At 36.6% G+C, this 26736-nt stretch overlaps 1 protein-coding gene across 1 annotated transcript in view; it reads right to left on the bottom strand.

The window, feature by feature from the left end:
- Positions 1–1982: 1982 nt before the first annotated feature.
- Positions 1983–26736, bottom strand: part of atad2b (ATPase family AAA domain containing 2B) — a 136348-nt gene continuing 111594 nt past the window's right edge. The window contains exons 27-28 of the mRNA XM_065256339.1: positions 12059–12187; positions 1983–2280 (exon numbers count right to left, since the gene is read on the bottom strand). Coding sequence (XP_065112411.1) covers positions 2239–2280; positions 12059–12187 — 171 coding nt within the window. The 3' untranslated portion in view covers positions 1983–2238. The remainder of the gene's footprint in view (positions 2281–12058; positions 12188–26736) is intronic.

The following is a 26736-nucleotide window of genomic DNA, read 5'->3' as shown; positions in this document are numbered from 1 at the left end:
CGTTCTTTACAGACGAAAGATGAAAGTTGGACTTGGTTAAGGCTACATGCAACTACACCAAACTAAAACCGTGTTATTATGCGATAGCTAACAGACATGGATTTAGGATTTATCGTTAGATGGTACAAGTTAGCACAAAGCGAACACTATAAAGAGCAAACGATTTAAAAAAATAAAACAGTAATGCCTTACGTTTAAAAACTCAGCACTGCCTAGACTGCCGCTCTCGCGTCAACGATCTTAACAGTTAAACATCAGCAAAGCGTACTCCAAAGTTGCGGCGTTATAATGAAAAGAAGCACACAATGGAGTTCGTCCCACGCAAACCATGAGAAACAGATGACTGAAACGTAACATCGCACAGATCTTCATCGTAAAACGACAAACAACTTTGTACATTTATCTTAAAGCTACAAAAAAGCTTTTTATAAGATTAGCCCTGTGGCTCGTCCACTGTCTCGCACAACCGGGATGGTCTTTAGTCTGTAAGATACTATTTTAAAGGTTAAGGCACATGCTAGGCAGTGCAATCTTTAGGTATCTAGTTTCAAATCCAGTTTATACCAGAAAATACTAAAACAAACAAATAAACAAACAAAATGAATCTACATCATGAGCTACTCCTAAGGTGGACATGGAATGGCTTTCGAATATTCTAATACCTTTATTTTTCCTTAAAGGGGGACACTCCACTTTTTTGGAAAATATGCTAATTTTCCAGCTCCCCTAGAGTTAAACATTAGATTTTTACAGTTTTGGAATAAATTTAGCCGATCTCCGGGTCTCGCGGTAGCATTTTTAGCATAGCTTAGCATAATCCATTGAATCTGATTAGACCATTAGCATCGCGCTAAAAATAACCAAAGAGTTTCAATATTTTTCCTATTTAAAACTTGACTCTTCTGTAGTTACATCGTGTACCAAGACTGACGGAAAACTAAAAGTTGCGATTTTCTAGGCAGATATGTCTAGGAACTATACTCTCATTCCGGCGTAATAATCAAGGACTTTGCTGCCATGACATGGCTCAATGATATTACGCAGCAGCCGAAAATAGTCCCCTTAGTATCTTTCAATCGCAGGGAACTATTTTCAGGCACTGCGTAATATCATTGCGCCTCCTGCAGCCATGTTACAGCAGCAAAGTCTTTGATTATTACGCCGGAATGAGAGTATAGTCCTAGCCATATCAGCCTAGAAAATCCCAAATTTTAATTTTCGGTCAGTCTTGGTACATGATGTAACTACAGAAGAGTCAAGTTTTAAATAGGAAAAATATCAAAACGGTTATTTTTAGCACGATGCTAATGGTCTAATCAGATTCAATGGATTATGCTAAGCTATGCTAAAAGTGCAAGTGCCAGACCCGGAAACCAGCTGAATGCATTCCAAAACGGTAAATTCAAATGTTCAACTCTAGGGGAACTGGAAAATTTGCATATTTTCAAAACAAGTGTAGTGTCCCTTTAAGATTGATTTCATACGACCAAAAGTAATAACCTTTGTTATTTTGTCTGTTTTCTATAAACTGTTTCATTTCATAAGGAAAGGTTCCGAGACTTCAGAATCAAACGATTAACATCCAGTAGAAAACAATTAAAATCCTGCAAAAATCACGTCTTTATAAAATAGCGTTTAATTTGTTTTTGATAGCAGGAGTATCCGTGTGGGTGTTGATAAATCCCATGCTGACAGAGTGTGACATCACAGGGGGGCGTGGCTAGACATCTGGAAAGCGTAGTTTTTTTTGTTTCCATCGACCTATACTGTAATTCATATCGCACCATCCGTCTACAGTTTTTTCCCCTGCTGGTGAGAATCTGTCACTGCGTTGTGTGTGTTTGCTTCCAGTAAACAAGAGGCTGAGGTTGCACGGTGACATCACACAATCGTTTATTCTGTACTGTTTGTGTTTTCTTTGCTCGTTTATGAGGAGAACCAAGAGCAGGCGACGAAAAAACAATAGCACCCAATAGCACCAAAAACGATCACTGTGGCAAATATGAGAGTTTACAAAAAAACACGAACGAAAAGAACGAAACGTAAGTTTTGTGTTTGGTTCTGTAGACTGGTTCTGTCCAGGTACCTGAGAGGATAAGCACCAATATCGCCTTTGTTTCGACTGTCTGCACCTTTCTGTCCGTGCTGTCGTTAAAGACGGAGACGTCCGGACTCTCAGCGTGTTGGCTCAGAACGCTGCTCTTTCTCTTGCGTATCTCTCTGAAAGCCCTCTTTTCATCACAGGAATGTTTCGAAATGCTGAACTTGCCTCTCCATTGCCTGCAAAAGACAGAAAACAGGGTCTCAAGTGGCCAATTTTCGGCATGTCTTCTGGTTTAGGCTTTTGTGTAATACATGTAAACATGCTGTGGAAAGTATAAAGCTGTTAATGGTGACCCAGAATGTATTTCTTTCAGACTGATATGATATCATGATTATACAATATCACATTTTATATTGCTCATGTATAACTAGCTATAACAAGGTCATGGGGAACACCTTGAAATGAACAGCTTGATTTAGCCAGATATCACAAGATGGACAAGACATAATAAACAGAAAAAAATTAAGTGAAATATGTGACACTGGACCACAAAACCAGTCATAAGTAGCACGGTTATATTTGTAGGAATAGCCAAAAATACATGGTATGGGTCAACATTATTGATTTTTTATGCCAAAAATCATTAGGATATAAGATAAAGATCCTGTTTAATGAAGATATTTTGTAAATTACCGTAAATATATCAAAAATGTATTTATCATTAGTAATATCTAAGGACAACTTTAAAGGGCACCTATTTTATGTAAAATCCACTTTTAAAAGGTGTTTGGACATAATGTGGGTTGGCAGTGTGTGAACACAATCCACCGGCACCTTGTTTTTTAATCCCTATTAAACCAAAGCAGTCTCATTAGACATGCCGTTTTGATTCTCTTCTCAATGTGAGGTCACATTGATAAAGCCCCGCCCACCAAGTTCTGCATTAACCTTGTTTTCACCCTCAGCGAGTTGTACTCTGTTCACTAGATACCATTGTCTCAGACTGTATTAATCAGATCTATTTGAACGGAAATCACTCACTGTCTGTTTGTAAGGAAGTGAGGAGCTGTAACTCATTTGCATTTAAAGGTACAGACATTAAAACAGCACGTTTTTGCTCCCACCCAAATAGGGGCATTTTGGACATGCTATAATAAATGATCTCTGGGGTATTTTGGGCTGAAACTACACAAACACATTCTGGGTACACCTGAGATTACATCTTGTTATTACAATAGGTGCCCTTTAACTCATTCCTCGCCAGCCATTTTTTTGAAAAGTTGCCCGCCGGCATTTTTTGTGATTTTCACGAGTCTTCCAAGAAAATTTTCTTCTTAAAATATATAAACATACAAATATATCAAATCAAAGAACAGACCCTCTGCTTTCAAATAAACAATAAACAAACAAACAAACAAAGGTTAAAAAAACTTTTATCCTATCTATATTTTTACTCTGCTTGTAAACTCTTACATTTTATTTTTCTTTAAAAATATTTTTTTTTTGCAAAAAGCTGAAATAATTCCATTTTTGTGAAGGAATTTAGTTAAATATCAGATTCTTAATGATTATCAAAACATAAACAGAGTTTAAAATGAGTAAATAACATTTTGGCTTCAGTTTTTTCATAAATTGGGTAAGTGTGATAATCCTGGTATTGTGATAATCGCGGCATTGCAGATTAACATAAAAATTCATCAGGAACATCAGGATTCATTAATTGACGAAATAACTAGTCAATGGCGGGGAAAGAGTTAAAGAGGCTGTTTACACTTGGCATTAACATGCGTTTTCATCGATCGGATCACAAGTGGACGAGAGAGACACATTACGTTTACACCTGGTATTTAAATCCGTCTCTTTTGTCCACTTTCGACCGCATCTGTCCTGAATACTGTGAGGGGGTGGTCTGTGAGACGGTGGGCGAGTCTCTCTGCTGTCATTCAAACCCGAGCGGGAGTAATTATGAGTTTATATGGACGCAAACTAATATTATGTCAGAGTCCACTGCTTGTTTAGCAAGTATACATGCTGCATAGTGTTTTGTACGTTTATATGTTGGAGCTTTCTCTGAATTTTCAGCGCAATTGATGAAATAGGATCGCGCAACTTTCACACGCTTTCAAAACGAAACTACGGAGATCAGCCGCTTTAGTTGTAGGCTATCAATGAAAGGCTAAAAATAGTGCTGTTCACCGTATGTTCACGCCAGAAGTCAAAAAAAGACGTAAAACTTGTGTTTAATACCTCAGATTAGATAAATGGGCGGAGAGAAGGCGGTCGCGTGTGGCTGTTCGAACACATTCAACCACATATGCGTTCCGCAACTCCAAAGCGATCGAAAGTGGTTTCGACTACCTCTGAATGTGGTTGAAAGTGGTCGAAAGTGGACGAGCTCAAAACGTTTTGAACACCGTTTACACCTGGCATTAACGTCGTCCACTTGTGATCCGATCGACGAAAACGCATGTTAATGCCAAGTGTAAACAGCCTCATAGGTGATTTCGATTTTTTTTGCACCCTCAGATTCCAGATTTTCAAATAGTTGTATCTCGGCCAAATATTATACAATCACCACAAATCATACATCAATGCCTTACTTATATTAAAGCTTATTTATTCAGCTTAGTTATGGCCTGGTGCTTTCAAATAATTGGGTCACTAAATGTTACTATATCCATTTCTGCTTATGGTGTTTGTGCAACTAATTTTTCGGGATGCACCTATGTATCGGCAGATAAAAGTAGTTTTTACCACCATCGGACATCGACTGATTGTTTAAAAACAGCCAACGAACAGGGCGGATTATATCCTGGCAAAATGTGATTGTATGAATTGGAAGACAATGACAACAGAATTCTAGTTTAAACACTCACAATAATTTGAAATAAAAAGCAAAACTATCGGTACCGATCATATTAGAAGTTGTTTTCTAAGTAATCGAATGTTGTATCGGCACAGACATCAGTGCATCCCTACTTATTTTTCTTTCCACATGGAAAGACAAAATGACTACGTTTACATGCACCCTCATAATGCGATTATACTGAGATTTTGGAAAATTACAATTACACAGAATAAACACAATATTTCCTTCAAAATAATGCAATTAATCTCACACAAGTATAATCGTATTAAAACGTGGTGTATGCTGATTTTAATCGCAAAACACGGCCGTGTAAACACAGCTCGAATGTAAATTCGTAGTAAACTTGAAATTAGAAAGTCTTCTCTGAACTCTTGCCCTCATCCAGAACAGCGCAAAGAACACAACAGTGGCATATAAAACCATTATAGGCATTGTCATAATATTTGTGACCCGTCACGGAAACCAGGGACTCAAGTCGGCACTACAAGTTTCGAGAAAATGAGAAACAAAGTTTTTTTTTCGAAATTTGTGATTTTCGTTTTATTGCAGAATCTGTTAGTTGAGATCACGAAGAAGCCTCTCCATGTTTGAGATAGCAGTTTTTGTATATTTAAAAGCGTACATTTTGCGGTTAAAATAGGCTTGTTTTTCCGGAGATTCTAGCGTGCAGCGGGGGGCGTCATTGTCTGTGTTTATATTTACATACTGTATAAGCTTGTGTTTTCGCCTCCGCCCCCAAAGGGAACAGCGTGACTACTAAATAAGGATAGTTCGCCCAAAAATGAAAATAATGTAAGTAATGACTCACCCTTATGTCGTTCTAAACTCGGAAGACCTCCGTTCATCTTCGGAACACAGTTTAAGATGTTTTATCGTTAGATTTAGTCCGAGAGCTTTCCCCTTCATTGAAAATCTATGTATGGTTTCCATGTCCAGAAAGTTAATAAAAACATCATCAAAGTAGTCCATGTGACATCAGTGGGTCAGTAAGATTGTGTTGATGCATCGAAAATACAGTTTGGTCCAAAAATAGCAGAATTACGACTTTATTCAGCATTGTCTTCTCTTCCGGCTCGAGCGTGAAGTCACGTGACTGTAGTGACGCGCTGCCCTGTTCCTCAGATATGTTTGCTAAGTTTTTTTTTTTCAAACTTATAGCCTGCGTCTCCCCAGACTGTAAAGCTCGGGCGCACAAAACAGAAGAAAAATAAAAGAAGCTGGGGCGGAACAAATAACAGTCAGCCGCATCGTACGTCAGCCGCGTCACTGACTTTATGCGGCGCCGCAGTCGGAAGACGTCAAAGTACCGCGAGAGCTCTTCAAGAAATCTTACGGAGTAGTTTAATTTCGACTCGCTCTCGCGGTACTTTGACGTCATCTGTATGTCAGTTCTTGCAGCGCAGCATGAGTCCAAACACACAGAAGTTACACAGATATCGTTGTATTCTTCATATAATTGGCTACATGTTTTGTCTATCAATATTTTCCATGAAGTCATTGGGTGAAGGAGGAACGAGCGAGCCATTGGTAACCGCTCTAAAGGATGTCACGTTTTCGACGGCGCTGTTTGGATGATCTATTATACTACTTCCCTATTTTAAATACAAACTTTGAAGGCGGGTTCATGTGTTTAACGGAGTGTAAACTCATATACCCTTACATGTTACGATTTAAATAGTCTTCAGATTATATATTATATTGTATTACCAGACATTCATGCGAAATCTGATGTAAACAATCTATATTTCACGGATTATACGCATTTGTGGAAAAATATGGTCATTGGATAATCTGAAACAGACTGGATTCGACTTGTGATCCCCACAAAGGTAAAAGAGTCATGTTTATTTTTGCGGGTTGTCATTTGGTCATAAAATACTACATATGATGCTATAACATCTCAAAAAGGGTTTTACAGGGGGCATGGCTTAGCTAAATGAGATGTAAATGAGCCCTATTGTCTCCCCCAGCTGAAAAGAAGAGTCCCTTTCGTCTCGATTTTCTCGGTTTGAGTATTTCTGAGTTCCTATATTCAAATGGCCACAACTTCTCCAAATCTTATCAGATTTCCATGTGTTACACATCGTTAGAAAGCTTAGAAACTGCACTTTCAGAATATGTGAATAACTCAAAATGCCCAGATCCGACTTGTGTCCCTACTTTCCGTGACTGGTCACATTTCTGTCTTTATCACGGCACTAAATAACGAAATGCGTCCATAGGAACGCGTTTGTCATTTAAAGGGGACATTTTGGGTGTGTCCTTTAAAATGCAAATGAGCTGATCTCTGCACTAAATGGCAGTGGCATGGTTGGATAGTGCAGATTAAGGGGTGGCATTATCCCCTTCTGACATCACAAGGGGAACCAAATTTCAATTACCTCTTTTTTTCACATGCTTGTGAAGAATGGTTTACCAAAACCAAGTTACTGGGTTGATCTTTTTCACATTTTCTAGGTTTATACAAGCACTGGGGACAGAATTATTGCACTTAAACATGGAAAGTGTCACATTTTCATGGTATGTTTAACATAAATAAATGAAAACAGTGTACAGTAACCTATATGCAACGTCATCATTTGTGCCGTGCATTGGGCTATGTGAATAATAACCACAATTATTATTGAATAATTAGAAACTGCATGTTAATAGGAATCAAAAGGTTTGCTGGAGTTTCACTGCGATTCATTTCTTAGTCTGAATATTAAAAATAATCACATTATTGGTGTACATGTAAACATAGTCAATGTTGTATGAAGTCTGTCTGGAGTTTAACTTTGAACAAATAAGACTTAACTGTGGCAGGAGCTACCCGGCATTATATAACAAAGAAATTAATCAAAATGTTTTCCTTTTTCACATTGTGTTTGGTTAGGAAACTGCTTTACCTGTTTTTGACTTGCGCTGCACATTGCATTCTTTATGTTTGATCATCAATAATGAACCTTTTAGACTTTCTCAAGGCACTAAGATGCCCACGACAACAAGGGAACATTTAACAAAATCGCATTCAATTTCAGCTTTTCTTTGTTGATCTCAGCTGCAAGTCAAAACATTCAACAATCCAATTGAAACCAGAAAAGGTGAATATAATCCAAACATACAAACACAGGCTTTCCAGATGGTCTTGATTTTGAACCATCCTGGAATTAATAAATACGGCTCCATTAGGGCACTCTCGAAGACGAAATGGTACACAACATGCAAATTAGCTTTCAGTCACGCCGGCCATAATTCCTTGGAGCAATTCTAATCCGTTTCTGCTGGGCAGCTACCATTACTATTGTATCGGAAAACAGCGCACATAATTTCCCAAGAGGACCGGCAGCATCGGCACGGCAGCGTAATTTAAACACACAGCAGCTGTTGAACGTGCCTGAGTTCGGTCTCTATATATCTATCTCAGCTGAACTGCCGTCATACACGACACATGATTGAAGTGAACATTAAAGTGATCGGTGAGCACACCGGTACAAGCTAGTTAATACTGTTATGATATTTGGAATTCTGTACTGATTCAATGATTGTGACCGCAAAAATGTGTAGATAAAACATAATTTACATTGTAATTAAAGGTATTAAAGCATATCACACAGATGTATCGTCTAACACTGCTGCCACTAAGTATTGCATAATATTGATTTGTATTATATCTGACATAAGGCAATATATATCTTTCGATGAACAATTAAAATTAAAGCCAACAGAAAAGTAACATTACAAGCTGGAATCTGTAACTTTTTTGTAAAAAATAACCAAAATTAGTGTTAAAACTGCCAATTTACCTTATCATGATTCACAACAGTAAACTTATAATAATAATAATCAATAAGTCGAGCTGCCGGGTCAGATTTCACTGTTTTTTAAGCCACGTAAATATAAAAGATATAACAACATCGGGCACTCTCATTACTATGAATAGGGAAAGATGCAATGCTTAATATGGCCGCTCCGGTGACAGAAGTCCCACCTTTCAGATAAAAGAACCAATCATCAATCGACTCATGATTCTCTGGGGGAGGGGCTCAGTACGAAGTCGCATGATGCGATTGTGCACATGCGCAGCAGATTTTTTTAATGCAATTTGAGCTTAAAGTATCCCAACTAGGGATGCTAAACAATTAATCGCGATTAATCGTTAGCAGAATAAAAGTTTTTGTTTACATCATATATGTGTGTGAACTGTGTATAATAAATTTGTATAAATAAATGTACACACATAAATGTATATGTTTTAGAAATGTTTACATGTGTATATACATTTGTATATTTATGTATAATTTATATTATATATAAATATAAATACTTAATATATACATTTTTTTTTCTTAAAATTATACATGAATGTGTTCATATTTATATATATACATATTTATTATACACAGTTTACACACATATGTGATGTAAACTAGGGCTGCACGATTTGGGTAATTTTTCCCATTGCGGTTATTGATGCTAAAATTGCGATGTGCGATTATACTAAATGGTATCATGAGTCAACTTGATGGGTTTTAAGAAAAATCCACACACAGTTTAGCTAAAATTTGTATTTGTAAAACTAGAAATGTTTTTGTATTGCCACGTGATGTAGCAACTGCTCAGTGTCAGTAATCCTAAATCCAAAATACCGCCATACAACAGACATAGAGTTTTTTTTAGCTAACAGATCACTGTCAACCTCCTCTGCATCCATCTTCGCTCTGGTATAAGTGACGACGCACCCCACACACGTGCATGCCACACGTACACTGCCTTTTTTGTTCATTTTTCTTTCTTTTTTTAAACAGCAAGGAAAATCATCAAACTGTTATCAGAAAGTTTGTGTTAACAAGTCCACACATTTATTTATTAAATATAATTGCAACATTTTGCTGTCATATAATTGCACAGGCTGACATCGCGATTGCGATGCGATTAATTGTGCAGCACTAATGTAAACAAAAACTTTTATTCTGCTAACGATTAATCGCGATTAATTGTTTAGCATCCCTAATCCCAACCAAGGACTAAGGGTCTTATCTAGTGATACGATTGCCATTTTAGCTGTTAAGGTGCCAGTGTGACCTCACGTATTACATAATCTAGTGTTGGGCGATATGCCCCATTTTGAGATCATCCTATCGTCAGCCTGTGAGATCTCCGACACACGATAGTATCGGGGCAGTAGTTTAATCATTATTTATTTATTCATTTTTTTACTTATTTATTTACTGTAAGTCACTTGATTGGTGCACAATAAAGAAGCAAGGTCAACACGGTCATAACAGCAACCTTTGTAAAACTGATGCCATTAGTCCATCTGCGTCATTAAGTCCAGGCGCTCTAAAATTTCCTGCGTGCCAGGAAGTGGGAAAAAACAAACTCGTTGTTTTTAACCCCTGCGCCTAACAACCTCTCTAGTACAAGGAAATGATAGAGCCGTGCGTATTACAAGTTTAGGAGTATTACAAGTGCTAGAAGGAGTCCATGCCGCGCATTGAGTCCACGTGTGTGCGAGAAGAAATCTCTCGCGCAAAGTAAAGCCCACAAACACTCTCATGCGACGAAAAGCATGCAATGCGCATGTTAATGTGAAACTATGATGATGTTAATAATAATAACAACTATCGCCAACTACAATCATGAAAGCCCGCTATTAGCGATATGTCTGACGATCGTCGACACACAATAGTATCGTCTATTGGCACAACCCTAAAATAATCATGCCAAAAGGTCACACGTTACATAAGTGAAATGCACACTTGCGCACCATTTTAAACAATAAAGTGACACAAAGACATTAATTAGTATCGTTCCACATACAACAACGTCTGAACGGTCCTCTTTCTCTCAACACTTGGAAACACTGAAGCAGTAGCTTCGCATACATCATGCATGATCTTTTGACGTGATTACATAATAAGTAAGATCACGAGGCTAGTGCAAGACGAGAAGTTGTGGTTAAAAATTACTTTTTTTTTGCAAAAATGACATTCGTTTTGCTAGATAAGACACTTATGTCTCAGTTGGGCTTGTTTATATGCTTTAAAGCTACAGTGAAACCGCAAACTGTTGAGGTCCACTATATGGAGAAACGTCCTGGAATATTTTCCTCAAAAAACTTAATTTCTTTTCGACGAACAAAGACAGATATGAAAATGTTGGATGACATGGGGGTGGGTAAATTATCTAGATTTCTTTAAAGGGGATATATCATGAAAATCTGACTGTTTTCATGTTTAGGTGCTATAATTGGGTCCCCAGTGCTTCTAACAACCTAGAAAATGTAAAACAACCCAGTAACTTAGTTTTAGTAAACCATTCTCTGCAAGCATGTGAAAAAATACAACTGGCTCCCCTTGTGATGTCAGAAGGGGATAATACCGCCCCTGAATGTCCCTTGACCAACCATGGCACTGCGATTTAGTGCAGAGATCAGCTCATTTGCATTTAAAGGACACACCCAAAAAAATGTTGCTCATACCTACAAAGTGACAATTTTAACATGTTATAATAAATTATCTGTGGGGTATTTTGAACTAATACTTTACATACATACTCTGGGGACACCAAAGATTTATTTGACATCTTAAAGTATTGTGAAATGTCAGTTTTAATGAAAGTGGAATATTTCTTTAAGAAACAAAATTTATGGTACAGTTGTTGTCAGGTTGAATTGTTGGACAGTAATATGTGATTTAATTGTGATTTTAGCACATTACTTTATAGATATCCGTCTTTACCTTTTCAAGTAAACAGGACTTAAGTTATACATGACTGAAATAACTAGTTGGAGGCATTGCAAACATGGCCGCAGAGTGGCGTGACTTCCCTAAAATAACTTACTTAACATTTTAAGACTGGACACTACACACTTAGGGATTTTATCATATGACTGTAAACACAACTGGAAAAGATCAGTTAATATGACCAAATTACATTCATAATCTGTGCAAAAATCCTCAAGTGTGTCCCCATCTTAAAAATGGTGATAGATAGGCAAAAGTTACAGATTGCAGCTTTAATCTCAGACACTCTTATAAGTCACTGCCTCGTACATACAGACTTCAGAAAGTGTGATGAACAAATCTAATTTATAACATCTAATGTCACTGAACATCATATTGATCTATCTGTGCATGTGTGTGTGTGTGAGATCACTCAACCTCGATCAGACGGCTCTTGTCGTAGTCTCTGCGGTGCTGGTAAATACACTGACTGAGCACCGAATAAAGTCTCTCCAGTTGATCCACACTGAGACCGGCAGTTTTCGAAACCACCTGCTCCAACAGGCCCTGAAAAACAGAAACATTAGGTTCAATTCATTCAGATACAGATGGATGTAAAAACAACTCCATTAAGATGATGTTGGCAGTCCGTGTTGCAAGATTTGCCAATGTGGTACTAATGCTCTTAGCGTGGATGCGTACCAGTATTTGATTTGTTAATGGCAGACATAAAAAGACTCACATAATAGGATTTCTTTTAGAGAAGCTCCTACCTTAACAAGGTCTATTTGATAAAGTAGAAGCATTTGGAAGAGAGGTAATGAAGGTAATATTTACACCCAACAACCATCAGCCTTTTCTGTTAGGGTTACGTTGACATACGGCCAACCAAAAGTCTCATTTTAATTGTCTTTTGACCAACTCCAGCAAACAAGTAACATTTCAGTCAAGTGTTGAAGCCACCAATGATTGTAGAAGCGTGAAGAGGATTCATTTAAAGCTAAAGTCTAATGACGTTGTTTCAGTTTTCACAGACACGGCTACAAACATGTAGTGAAGGAAATAAGATCTGACAGCTAATGTGGTGCGGGCGGCAGGTGCGGCGCCAACTTCACAGGTGCCAAATCTAGCTCATGTATGTGACAAGTGAAGAAAACCAAACTGTGCTATAAATAGAAACGTATTCACCATCATTAAATCCGGACAAAACAACAATAATTTTGTTTTCAGAGCTTTTGTGTACTGTATGTACAGTAGTGGTGATGTGTGGGGGGATTTGTAAAATATTTGCTTTTAATGCCCTCTTAGGTTAGATTAAACCATCAAAATATGAGCTGTATGATACAAAACATATGTTTTAAGGTTTAATTAGACAAAATAATTTGGCCAAAGGCAGTGCATTCAGGAATCTTAATTGAACTTACAGGTGCATATTTGAAGGATGTCTCAACAGAAATGCAATATAATATACATAACAATATCATCAGTGGTGTATAAAGACCTTATATAATGACCTTATCATCTGAACACATGACTTTCTCCCATGACTCATCTGGATCCTCCAAATGGTTATTGGCAAACTTAAGACGGGCCTGGACATGTGCTGGTTTAAGAAGGGGAACCTTCCGTGCCATGCATGATTTCAAACCATGACATCTTAGTGTATTACCAACAGTAACCTTGGAAACGGTGCTCCCAGCTCTTTTCAGGTCATTGATCAGCTCCTCCCATGTAGTTCTGGGCTGATTTCTCACCTTTCTTAGGATCATTGAGACCCCACAAGGTGAGATCTTGCATGGAGCCCCAGTTATTGCTCCAACAGTGGACATTTTTTCACCAAGCTGCTTGGCAATTTCCATGTGGCCCTTTCCAGCCTTGTGGAGGTGTACAATTGGTCTGTAGTGTCTTTGGACAGATCTTTGGTCTTGGCCATGTTAGTAGTTGGGTTCTTACTGATTGTATGGGGTGGACAGGTGTCTTTATGCAGCTAATTTAGGATAATAAATGGAGTGGAGGTGGACATTTTAAAGGCAGATTAACAGGTCTTTGAGAGTCAGAATTCTAGTTGATAGACAGGTGTTCAAATACTTATTTGCAGCTGTATCATACAAATAAATAGTTAAAAAAATCATACATTTTGATTTCTGGATTTTTTTTTAGATTATGTCTCTCACAGTGGACGTGCACTTATGATGACAATTTCAGACCCCTCCATGATTTCTAAGTGGGAGAACTTGCAAAATAGCAGGGTGTTCAAATACTTATTTTCTTCTACAGGAGCCCTAAATGGACAAACGTTTCAACCCTAAGTTGTCTCAGACAATGACATGTTTGTCCTCTGGCGGCTACCATATGCGTTATGCGTTTTAAAATTGAGGGGTGGGTTGTTGGTTGCTATTTGCGAACTTACCACTAGATGCCGCTAAAATGTACACACACACCATCTTTAAATATAGAAAACTGCATAGAAAAACAAAAAGCTCACAGGTAATAAAGCATACAATGCCTACATTTTTATCCATAATACATTTCTGTTATGCTCTTTTTTGGTGACATTTTGTAGTCATTGTGCTGGGCTTTGTCTTTATAAACTTTGCAAATATAATGTATGAACTTTTTGCCAAACCTCCTTAAAAACTCTTCAAAGCAGTTACTCGGTTCATACACCAAACACACCAAAGCAAAGAGCGAAGATGTAAAATAGTCCAAAGTTGGGCATCACTTTTGGAAATTGCTGTACTTTTACACACACTTTGATAAATTAAGTGTCTGCATGTACCACAGAACATTACTTTATGTCATTGATATGTGCTCAAATGACGTTTGAGTGTTTACCGGCCAATCAATGCTCACAGGCATTCAGGAACCAGTTGCATAAACATATCCATTAAGTTAAGACTGCGTCTTAAAATCTAATCTGACCAACTAGCAATTAGTTGGGGCTAATCAGACTTACTATTTGGATTGAAATGAGACCAATCTACCTTTTAACATACTTAAAACAGTTATGATCAGTCTTGAAGAAAAAAAATACATGACTAACTTTTTAAAACTAGCAGTTTAAAAAAGCACTTTATGCAACTGAACCCAGGTGTCAACATTTTCTAGATGAACTATTTAAAAGTAAATAGGTCATAGTATAGTATAGTAAAAAAATAGTACAATGTTTTATAATGCACAGGGTAGTGTTTCTCAACCAGGGGTCCGGGGCCACTAGGAATCCTCAAGAAAATTATGTAAAATAAGACCAAACATACATTAAAATGATTACAACAATAAAAAATGAAGGTATTTATCAGTGTTGGGTTATTTTTATAATAAATATTTATTTTTCTAGTTCTATTTTCTGGGGAAAAATTGTAAGTGAAGGCCCTTCAAATATTGTTGTGGACATTGAAGTAAAAAAGGCGAAAAATATTTTCAAATAAAATAATAAAACATTATACTTATGTGCACTGCACATTATTTTATCATTATTATATACCTGCTCTTTGTATATATGTATATATTTTCTGCTGCATTTTACTTGACTACAGTGATTAAACATTTTGTATTTGCATGACTTACGAGTCTAAAATGGTGGTTCATGTGACAAAAAACCTGTTAGATTTACACATGGGGCTTGCACCTTAAAGTGGGTAAAAAATAAATGATGAACATTAACCTTCAAAAGATATTCTGACCAGATGCACACCAAGCAAAACAACTGTGACAACATACAGCACACGTACACTCGAGAAGATGAGGTCAGCCATCTTCAAAAGCTATTAAGATCACAGCGACAGCTCATTAAAGCAAATCATAATTACTTTTTGGTTTATTCTCAGCTTCAGAATGCAGGTATTTACTGTTTGGCCTCACATAATTAAAAGACTTCAATGAGCTTTTAATAAACAAGTTCATCACTATGTTCCTTCGGCCAATCGCGAGCTCGCCAGATGATTCTGGGACAAATTATTACTCCACCTGCCTTTGGTTTGTGAGTCAACATAAACAGTGCTGGGGCCTGATAAGGTTTGAGACGGGATGAACAAAGAGCATTTAGACACAAAGGCAGCGTGTGCACAGATTACCGATGGACGGTTGTAATCGACAACTTGTGTTTGGTTTTAGGGAGGTATTTAATGAGAAAACTCATCCCCCGTGGACAAGAGATGACAGTCCCAGACAGCAATGAAAACAACCAAATGTCTTTGTTAAAAACCACTGGAGGACAATGAAGGTAAATGTAAGCACAATGGAGAGGAATGACGTAAATAAACAAGCTTAAGCTCAGATTGTGCTTGGAAAACAAGTGAAGATTATAAACTTGTAGCTGTTTTTAGTTTTAAGTGATTTATCAGCGTCATTCGACTACTAAAAGGTTAACTGCATTTAATAACGTTTTTTTTTTTACTTTGCTGGTTTCCAGAAGTGTCTTTCTCCATTGTGTCAGATGCTACATGTAATAAAGTCACGCAAAAAAAGAGACCACTTCAGATTTGCCTTTTATCTTCTTCTACATTTATATAAGTATGAAAGTCATTTCAATGTTTGTTGAATTTCAACAAAAGCACATGTCAGGAGTGACAAAAAGTCACCAAAAGCAATGTGACTGAGACTATGACAAGACATTAAAACTTTAAAGTTAAACCCAAAGAAATATTCAACTCTTCTAAAAATACATGTAAAAATGTGTACCATGTTGTTTTGTAATGAACTTTTTCATGGCAGCATTCAAGGTCTGAAAACATCACAACATTTCTGTTGTTTTGAACTCTTCTGATCAACACTTAATTTTTATATTTAGAATTTAGGAGAAGTATTATTATTATTATTATTATTATTAAAACATTATTCTGTGAATGGCACTCGTATTGTAATTGCTTGCTATGTGCTTTTAAAGCGATATTCTAGCCAAAATATCAAAACTACCCCATGATTTACTCAACCTCAAGCAATCCGAGATAAATATGTTTACCATCTTTCAGACCAATACATTTAGAGTTATTTTAGTAAATGACTTTAGTCTTCCAAGCTTTATAGCGATAGAAAACAGGGATCAGGGAACAACTTTTGGCTTTAAACCCTTTAAAAGGCTATCCATCCTTCACAAAGGTAATCAACAAGGCTCCAAGGAGTTAATAAAGGTCTTTTGTGAGTAATAGATGTTTTTCTTAAAAAAAAATCACATTGATATTTTAAACTTTATAAACTATAATAGTTAGCTTCCGGTAACAGCGCCATCCTGGACGCGAATACATTTCTTTGGCCAAAAATATGTTTTAAATATATGCTAAATACAGTACTGTGCAAAAGTCTTAGGCCACCACCACACTTGTTGTTTTAGAAGTTTTAATGTCCAACCATATTTATTTTTCAATCTATTTTATTAAGATACAAACAGAAAATACAGGAAATATGCACAAGAAATAAAACAAATTATTTTGTAAATGTCTTCTTTAGGTATCCTTTGTGTTTACTGTGACCTTTTTTGACACTAAACACTTCTTAAGGGTTTTTGAGCAGAATTAAGTAAAAAGACAAATTTCTTTAAAATTAGGATTTTATTTTATTTAGGTTTAAGAGATCCTGCAGTTTCCAGCTATTGTTCAAGTGGAAAATGAGTTCACACTAAAAACTTGACACATCAGTTTACATTGTATATAGTTTTTAATACTATATACACATTTCCTGTATTTTCTGGATGTATTCTACACTGAAAAAATTATTCATTGAATTTAATATTTTTTTTTAAGGTAAGTGGTTACAATCAATTTATTTAAGCTACATTTAAACAGAAGTTTTATATTTTATTTTACTTTACTAATCTTTTTTTGTTTAAATGTAGCTTAAATAAATTGATTGCAACCACTTACCTTAAAAAAATTTATTAAATTCAATTAATATTTTTTTTCAGTGTATTAAAGAGACTGAGAAACAATTATATATGATCGCTATAACATTGCAAAAACAACAAATCTAATTCTGGCATGGTGGACTAAGACTTTTTCACAATACTGTACATTTTGTAGAAAGTAAAGCTTAATTAAATATATTTTTTATTTAAAAATATATTTAGTTTTAACATATAATAAAAAAACAAATAAATCAAATTTTACAACCCATATGGGAAAAACATAAGTTTGTATAAAATGTATGAAGTATAAAATGTATTTTAAATTAAAATAAATTATATTTAATCTTTTCATTAAAAGGTTTGTAACATACAAAGTTTTTCTTCCAATGCGCCATGAATATAAATGCTTTAAAATATAATTATTTTTAAATATACATTTTGGTAAACATATTTCAAAATATATTTCAGTACATATATTTTTTTGGCCATTTTTTGTTTATTTTGAAAAAAAAAAAATTCAAATTAAATTTGAAAATATATTTCGGATTACTTCTGTGAAGGATTGATGGACTTTTTCCTGATACCCGTTTTCTATTATAAATAAATATATAAATTTGTGTTGGAATATTGTGGTATTTTTACAAATTACATATCTGTGAAAAAAAATAATACGCCCTCATAATATTTAATAAAAAATGATTAGTTAAAATTAATCAGCTGCGATTAGCAATTAGCAACACGACCCAAATTCAGTTCTTGATGGACGAATTCAAGTCCAGCCCTGCCTTTTTTCGGTTTCACTTGGATATACGTCACCACGGGGAAAAAGAGACAATCGCTACTTCTAATTCATGGTGACTTTAAATAACACCAGGTAATGGTCACAGCGACCGAAAACGATGTAAACAGCAGACTTATGCACTACTGTAGTGTTCTGTATTACTGCTGACTAATCGCTTTTCCTAAGTTAGCAGAGTAGGCAGGTAGTTTAAATGCTCTAACGATCATTTAACACGTCTTTATAATTGGCAAAAACAAAAGCCTGAATGATGTGAAACCAAGCTTATAAGTACAGAATATAAGGTATAAAATGCGTGGCTGAAATGCACTGAAAGTCACTTTGTATAAACCACATGCCAAATGCATGGATGTGAAATTAGAAGCAATCATTCAGCAGCAAATATAACACACATTTATAAAGCCAACATGTTTTTTGGGCCATTGCTGTAATTAAATTATTGTTTGTAAAAACCGGACCTATCCTACTGTAGATATGCAGAAACACAAAGTCATTGTGGGTATGCAACACTCGCAGCTCAAATAAGGAACTTACAATTGAACATAGGCAGCCCGCATCAGTGCCATGTCTCAATGTCTCAGACCATATATGTTAGCATGCACTAGGGGGGTCAGGGAGGCATTTTGTATATTTTAATATTTTAATTTTTCCCTACATACAACTGATACACACATCTGATCTAACAGAGAAAAAATTACAGTAATTTGATGCTTCACCAGCCCACACAGACACACAAAAGGTCAGTAAATTGCAATATGCAATGCGAAGCAAGAATAAATGAAAAATAAAACTTAGTCTGCGTGAGGAAGGTTTGTTAGAAAAAGGTCAAAGGCGACTACCATATGTTGCTTTAAAACTTTTATCAGAAGCAAAATATAACAAAAGGGCACAGAAAGTTACTTAACGCTAAACAAAGACTGTATAAATAATAAGTATGCATACTTTCTCAGTGGCGTGTCAGAAGCATTACAGTATGTGTTAATACCAAAACTGTTATTTCTTAAAAGTAAAGGCAATTTTTAATGAATTATTATCGTCTGAGAATGTGTACATGTGTTTAATGTCATTTTAGACGGGAGTGAAAAGGAGAACGGAGGTGAGAATCTGCCTTGTTATTAATTTAAATACACACTCTTGTGTAATTCAGCTGAAATAATACATCTGCCCGTCAAATGAACCAAGAAAAGCTAAAAGTTAAGATAAAAAATAACTCATTTTCAGATGCAATGCAACTCAAATGATGGCCGTCTTATAAACAAAACAAAGTATGTACTAACTAACAAGATCAGTCGAAATATACATCCATGTAAAAAACAAAGGGCAAACAAAAGATGAAAATGTACATAACACTTGAGGGTTTGTGAACTGTTGTATAGATGGTTTTATCGGATGCACTCGCATTGATGCGATTGCACATCAGGATGGAACTTAACTTCTGGTCTCTGTTTGTTTAATGGTCTGGCTAGTGGCTAAACTGAACCTGCCGATAATAACACACGTTTTGTTTCTAAAAGACGTGGAGAGACGACAATAATGGATCCCTGCTTTTTAAAGAAAGGTTTGGCAACCAAATTGTAGTCAACATTGTATACATTAATTTTACACAGTAATGTTACCTTAGGGTTTTTTTATACTCTTTAGCTATGATTTGAACTTAGGTAATCTACTTGTTTTTTTTTTAGCTTAGTAAAATGACTTTATTTTTATTGATTCTTTGCATAAGTTTACCAGAAGTTACGTTTGGTCCACGAAAGCAGTTTGTTTATGTTGTTACTGCTAAAAACAATATATATGACGAAACGGTATTACGTTTTAACCTCCTAAGACCTGGTGTCCCCACATATGTGGACATCACATTTTTTGTTGTTTGCACCATAATTCTTAATTCTGTGTAACTGGAACCTGTTTTACATAAATGTGGACACTTACACTGGTTTATGTTTATAGAAAAATATGTGGTTATTTTATTTATTGGTTCTTCCTAAACCCCGATTTATAGTCATGCGTAAGTTCTACGCCATAGCTACGGCATAGGTTATCCGAAGCCTGACGTGCACCTCGCAAAATTTTTAACAGCGCTTCAGTTCTATGCAGACCACAAACCCTGTGATTGGTCAACCAGAACCCCTCCCGTCAGAAAAAAACTGCGTCATAGGTATTTCTGTTTTTTGCGACAATGAAAACAAAGAATGGCCAAGTTGAGGAGTGATTTTACTCAAACTGCAACAAAAGTTGCTATTTATTTACTTACATCATTGCTGGTCTTCTCAAATCATACACAACAAGTTGTTGTTTCTTCTTCGTTTGTGGGTTAACCAAGCTTCTTCTTTGATGGTCGCGCTGCTACTGTGGTTACACGTGTGGATACTGCCTACCAGTGGTCTAAGGGTGTGTTTGCACATCGTCGCAGACGACGACGCAAAAGTATAAATGAAAACCGACGCGGAACCTACGCCGTCGCGGCTACACCGTAGGACCTACGCACAACTATAACGAGCCCTTAACCCCAGAATAGCTGGAAGAAATTTGAAAAAAAAAAGACAAACCAAAACTCAGGTCTTAGGAGGTTAAGCTAGTAGTTCTGTTTTTACGCAGGCGTGAGGGTTCGTGTACAGTGTGTGTGGTGCAAATTTCATCATCAGAATAGTTGGCGCACCGCCGTTTTTTGTGACGAGCGTACTTTGCATGCACAGGAGAATGTAGTATGTAGCCTAGAAGATGCATTGTATTTTGTCGCAATGAGCATGCGTTGAATGCTGTGTACATATACGAGCCAAATAAACTATTCTTTACAAGGCGTATGTATGCGTGCATGTAAAAAACAAACTATACTCCAGGACATGCGACATCAAATCAACTGTCAAAATATCCATGAGCCCATTTGGGCTCAATCAGGTTTCCCACTCTAAAGGGCGATTTATAGTCGTGCGTAGGTCCTACGGCGTAGCAGCAACGGCGTAGGTTCCGCGTCGGTTTTCATTTATACTTGTGCGTCGCCATCCGCGTCGACGTGCAAACACACGCGAAACCGCTGGTTGGCAGTAATCACGCGTGTAACCACAGTAGCAGCAGAAGTCGTCACAGAAGAAGAAGCTAAGCAAGTAAACCCACAAACGAAGAAGAAATAGCAACTTGTTGTGTATAATTTTAGAAGACCAGCAATGATGGAAGTAAATAAACAGCGACTTATGTTTCAGTTTGAATTAAATCACTCCTCAACTTGGCTCATCTTTGTTTTCACCGTCTCAAACGGAAATACCTATGACGCAGTTTTTTTACCTGACGGGAGGGGTTCTGGTGGACCAATCACAGCGCTTACGGTCCGCGTAGAGCCGACGCGCTGTTAGAAATTTTGGGAGGTGCGCGTCAGGCTACGCAGAGCTACGCACAGGCTACGGATAGCCTACGCCGTAGCTACGCCGTAGGACCTACGCACGACTAAAAATCGCCCTTAAGGCAAATGTCAAATTCCCTAACTTTTCCCTGACTTTCCCTGACAAAAAAAATCTAATTTCTGTGAATGGAAGTGTCTTTAAAAGGGTGGTTGCTACATGGGACTACAGACATTGTCTGAACTGGGACTTTAACCGCCATCATGCATCATGGACACTATTCCCAAAAAAAGATTAATTCAATGAGTATATGTCCTTATCAGGGAATATGTTTTGTGCTGCAATCTTTTAGGCTGGCCAACAAAAACACGTCATCCCCTTGGCACTCTTCAACAATAAAAAAATGCATGAAACAATACAATTAAAAATATGGTATGGAAAAATTACATTTTGATAAATGGAAACTAAAATTTAAAGGGACAAAAAAGATACCTGGTATTTTTCCAAAGACTTTGGAAGACCTTTAAAAGACCTTTCAGGGAATTCCACAGGAACCCTGTCAATGTGTGAAATGTATCTGCAAAATTTTGTTTGATTTGAGCTGCTAATATAAAAAAGAAAAAAAATGAAGGCACGGACGAAAGGGTCTAAACTGCTAAACTGAATCATGTCTAGTGCAGCTTGAGCAATCCAAAATTTAAACCTGTCAAACCCGCAACTCTTGCTCTAAAACAAAGTGGCCTCTTGTGGCCAATAAGACTCGTTGTTGTCATTTACAGTGATGGCATCAGGAAAGATATCATCAACTCTATGTGTTATTTTATTTCAGTAATGGCTCTGCATCTATTACCGAGAACTACAATGCATCAGTGATGCTGGCCCCACAACGGCTCATTAGCACCGTCATCATTTCTGTCTAAACAGAGACAACCAGCAGACAATCGTCATTTTTTCATACAGATGTACTTTAAGTGTAGGTAGTCTTGCCTTTTCTCAACCAGCCAGACTGTTTTGTTCTGATCTGAAGTTTGAATGAAATGATACCCTACTCTAGTACACGTCTACAGTATGTACGGCCAGAGCTGTATTTTAGCAAACTATGTGTTACAGGTTGGCAGATGTTTTCTGTCATGTGTTGTTCATCAGTTCAGTGCCAATCTACTTTAGCTCTTTTCACACCAAAAAAAGCAGTGTTGCTGAGAAAGCAGAAGAGATTGGAACGAAGAATTGTGTGAAGAAGGATCTGCTGAAGGTAAACATAAATGTGATCAAAGCGTAACTGAATTAATTATATGGTATAGACAGTCTGACATTGACAACTTTACATTCAGCAGACATTCAGGATGTAAATGTAATTTGACAAGTTCTATCTATTTCCACATTTCTATCTAAAATCATCGAAAGGTTGGTGCTTAATTTATTAAATCAAAAAATAAATCAATCATAAAATTAGGCATTAAAGGGCTCATTTTCCAGCTGTCCTGGAGTTAAACATTTGATTTTTACCCTTTTGGAATCCATTCAGCTGATCTCCAGGTTTCGCGATACCACTTTTAGCATAGCTTAGCATATTCCATTGAATCTGATTAGACCATTAGCATTAGCAATATTAGCATGATACTACGCAACGTATCAAAAAATCACGGTACAGTAATATTTCGGTATGATGCCCGTGGTACGGTAATTATTGAAGCATTTGCATGAGGGAAAAACAAATGAAGACTTGGAAAAACTGGCTTAAGTGTTTATTAAACAAGACTGAACATTACAATGTACAAAAAGTGTAGTGTTTACAATTTTCATAAAAAGGACAAAAATAATTAGACCATGTAATAAAATAAAAAAGTTTCAGTTTAGTTTGTCAACTTTAAACAACTCCCAATCAGTCAGGTTTTAAGAATTGAGTCATTCCCTCAATTGACCTAGTTTTTTTAATATTATTTTTGTCGCTACACTTGTAGAGAGGCATCAGAGTGGCACGCATGGGATTATGGGAATTGTAGTTCCCGCGTCCCTCCACTCGCTTTACTTGGCCGGAAAAAACTACACGTGTTGCCCGGAAGACCTAACGTTTTACCGAATCATGTGACCACGGTGGTACCGGGAAAATTTAATACTGGGAACATTTAATTCCGCAATACCACGACAAAATCATTAGTTTCGACACAAAATTATTAAGTTAATTTCCTTCTTACAAATTTAAGCGGATTATACATGATAAAATGAAGTTGAATTTACTCAATGATGTGTTCATTTAGAATTACTCAAATTTTTCAAATTATTATGTTATTTCAACTCATATTTTGATGTTAACATTTTACTCATTTTATTTTTGTTAAATCTACTAAAGCAAAGAAACACTTTAGAAAAATCCTGGAAAGTTAAAAAAAGAAACAAAGACATAAACATCTTGGATGACATGGGGGTGAGTAAATTATTGGGATTTTTTTAATGAAAGTGGAGTTTAAGCAACAGATTTTATTTTCTTTCTTGTGATAGTGGGTGAATATGTCAGAAATTTCAATATGAGTTTGGGTGGGAAATCAGAGAGCAATATATCAGATAAGAGGAAAAGACGACTTTCTTTGTTTACAAGAACATTGTAAGAATACGTGCTGCATGCTTTAAATAAAACATTATGCAAGTGGTTAAAACGTCCACTATTGCAAAGACAGACTTAAACAACCATGTGTTGCGATCACATTAAAGATCCAGGGCACTCGTTTAAGACAACCTTTCTAAATCTCCAGGCGTTCTTTAAATTCATTGTTATTATGCATCCAAACACTGTTAGTAACATGACTCTGGTTTCCCGCAAAGCACAAAACCATCAAGGAAAGATGAAGCCCATAGTTTTCTGTGATGGCCTTTAATTCCAGATGCCTTTCAGAGCTGCGCTAAAAAATGTCAATAGTAATGAATGCATCTCCAGTCGATGAATATGAATGAAGCGCTAGGAAAACAGTCCACTTTCCATTCCTAATGTGTGTCAGGCATTTTGCCACACCAACCAGAAGATACCCGCGTAAACGGCAACTCTCACCCCACTTCAACGGCAATTCAATTTGTTCCGTAAGCCTGGGATGAAAAAGCAATTATTCACAGCATCCGACACTTCACGATCTGTTTCTTAAAGATATCGGCCTTTTCTCGGTAAATGAACAAATAAGCTGGAGGATTAGTGCCACACGTGCTCCGGGCCCTTCGCCCCCCATTGCTTCCTGCAGCCTGGTGGCCGGAGAGGCATGGCGAGGACCGACGGCCTGGAAAAGGAGCTATGGAGGTGATTGATGTCGTCTGGGGTGTTTTTTAACGCTGATGGTGTGATGGAAGAATCGCTGTGGGGTGCGTTATGTGAATGAGGCACTTTCCTCAATCTTTTACTCTTCAGATCCTCCTGTCAACTTTGAGATCTACAGTTGGCACTTTCATATTAGTGCAAAGTACACTCAGCATGCCTGCCACTTGCTGTGTTAAAAGTGTGAGCCTTTGACATATGTCACTCGTTAGTTAACACAGGATGTGCATCATATCAAATCGTAAATATAGGGGGTGTTTGTAATGTCATACTAGTATTACAATAAATCTATACTTTATCTCACATGCATGTTTGCTATTTATTCACATACATAATAGTGACACACTACTCCTTGTAATAAGCATGAAGCGATGCACATTACTGCAGTCCCCCTTTTAATCAATAATTTTACAGCCTAAAACTCATCTTTGAGCATCAAAACGGCATATGTAAAAGTTTTTTCTGTGAAAATAATATCTATATTCATGCCTTAAAAATAGCTTGAATGTAACTCTATACCCTTTCTATCTCATTTAGTATACGTAGATCTATGAATATGTGAATTAGTCCCTCCCTCCACTCCACAGTTTAAGACACGTTGCTGCTAAGGCCGGTTTTACAGTACATTTACATTTAGTCATCTAGCAGACGCTTTTGCTCAAACATGACACTTAACTTGACAATACATACACGAGTTGCATGTTTACAGCAAATATTTTTCTGGCGCTGGTTTAACAGGTTAGAAAACAATTATGCGCCTAAGTAAATTTAACAAAAAAAAAGTAAATTCTATTCAAAAAAATCTATTCTTGTTTTTTAACCAAAATTTGAGTAAAAATAACACAAAAATGTGAGTAATTCTAAATGAACACATTATTGAGTAAATTCAACTTAATTTTTTATGTAAAATCCACTTTTTAATAAATTTGTAAGAAGGAAATTATCCTAATAATTTTGTGTTGAAACTAATTGAATTATTTTAGTAAATATATCTAACCAGGCAGTGGACTTGTGGTTCCCAGCTGGCTTTGCATGGGACTGCATTTGGAGAGTAAAATTTTAAATTAAACACTATTTGTGTAATGTGTATTTTGTGTATACTAATGTGTTTTTAAAGGGATAGTTCACCCAAAAATGAAAATAATGTCATTATTGACTCACCTCATGTCGTTCCAAACTCGTAAGACCTCTGTTCATCTTCGGTACACAGTTTAAGATGTTTTAGATTTAGTCCGTGAGCTTGTTGACCCTTGAAAATCTATGTACGGTATACTGTCCATGTCCAGAAAGGTAATAAAAACATCATCAAAGTAGTCCATGTGACATCAGTGGGTCAGTTAGAAAGTGTTGAAGCATCGAAAATACATTTTGGTTCAAAAATAACAAAAATTACGACGTTTATTCAGCATTGTCTCTCTCCCGGTCTGTTGTGAAGCGAGACTAAAGTCACGTGACTGCAGTGACGCGAATGACGTACGTCGCGGCTGACGTGTTATCTGGTGCGCCCCAGCCTTTTTTTGTGTGCACCCAGGCTTTTTACAGTCTGAGAGAGACACACGCTGTACATTTAAAAAAAAAACTTTCGCAAACATGTCTGAAAATAACACATCATCCGCGTCACTGCAGTCACGTGACTTTAGTCTCGCGCATGTGCTTCACAACAGATGCGGAAGACAATGCTGAATAAAGTCGTAATTTTTGTTATTTTTCAACCAAAATGTATTTTCAATGCTTCAAAACATTCTAACTGACCCACTGATGTCACATGGACTACTTTGATGATGTTTTTATTACCTTTCTGGACATGGACTGTATACAGTACGTAGATTTTTAATGAAGGGTCAACAA

Source organism: Paramisgurnus dabryanus, chromosome 12 (assembly GCF_030506205.2).
Source record: "Paramisgurnus dabryanus chromosome 12, PD_genome_1.1, whole genome shotgun sequence".
Lineage (NCBI taxonomy): Eukaryota > Metazoa > Chordata > Actinopteri > Cypriniformes > Cobitidae > Paramisgurnus > Paramisgurnus dabryanus.
Note: the sequence above shows the minus strand (reverse complement) of the source record. Positions and strands in the feature narration are given on the sequence as shown.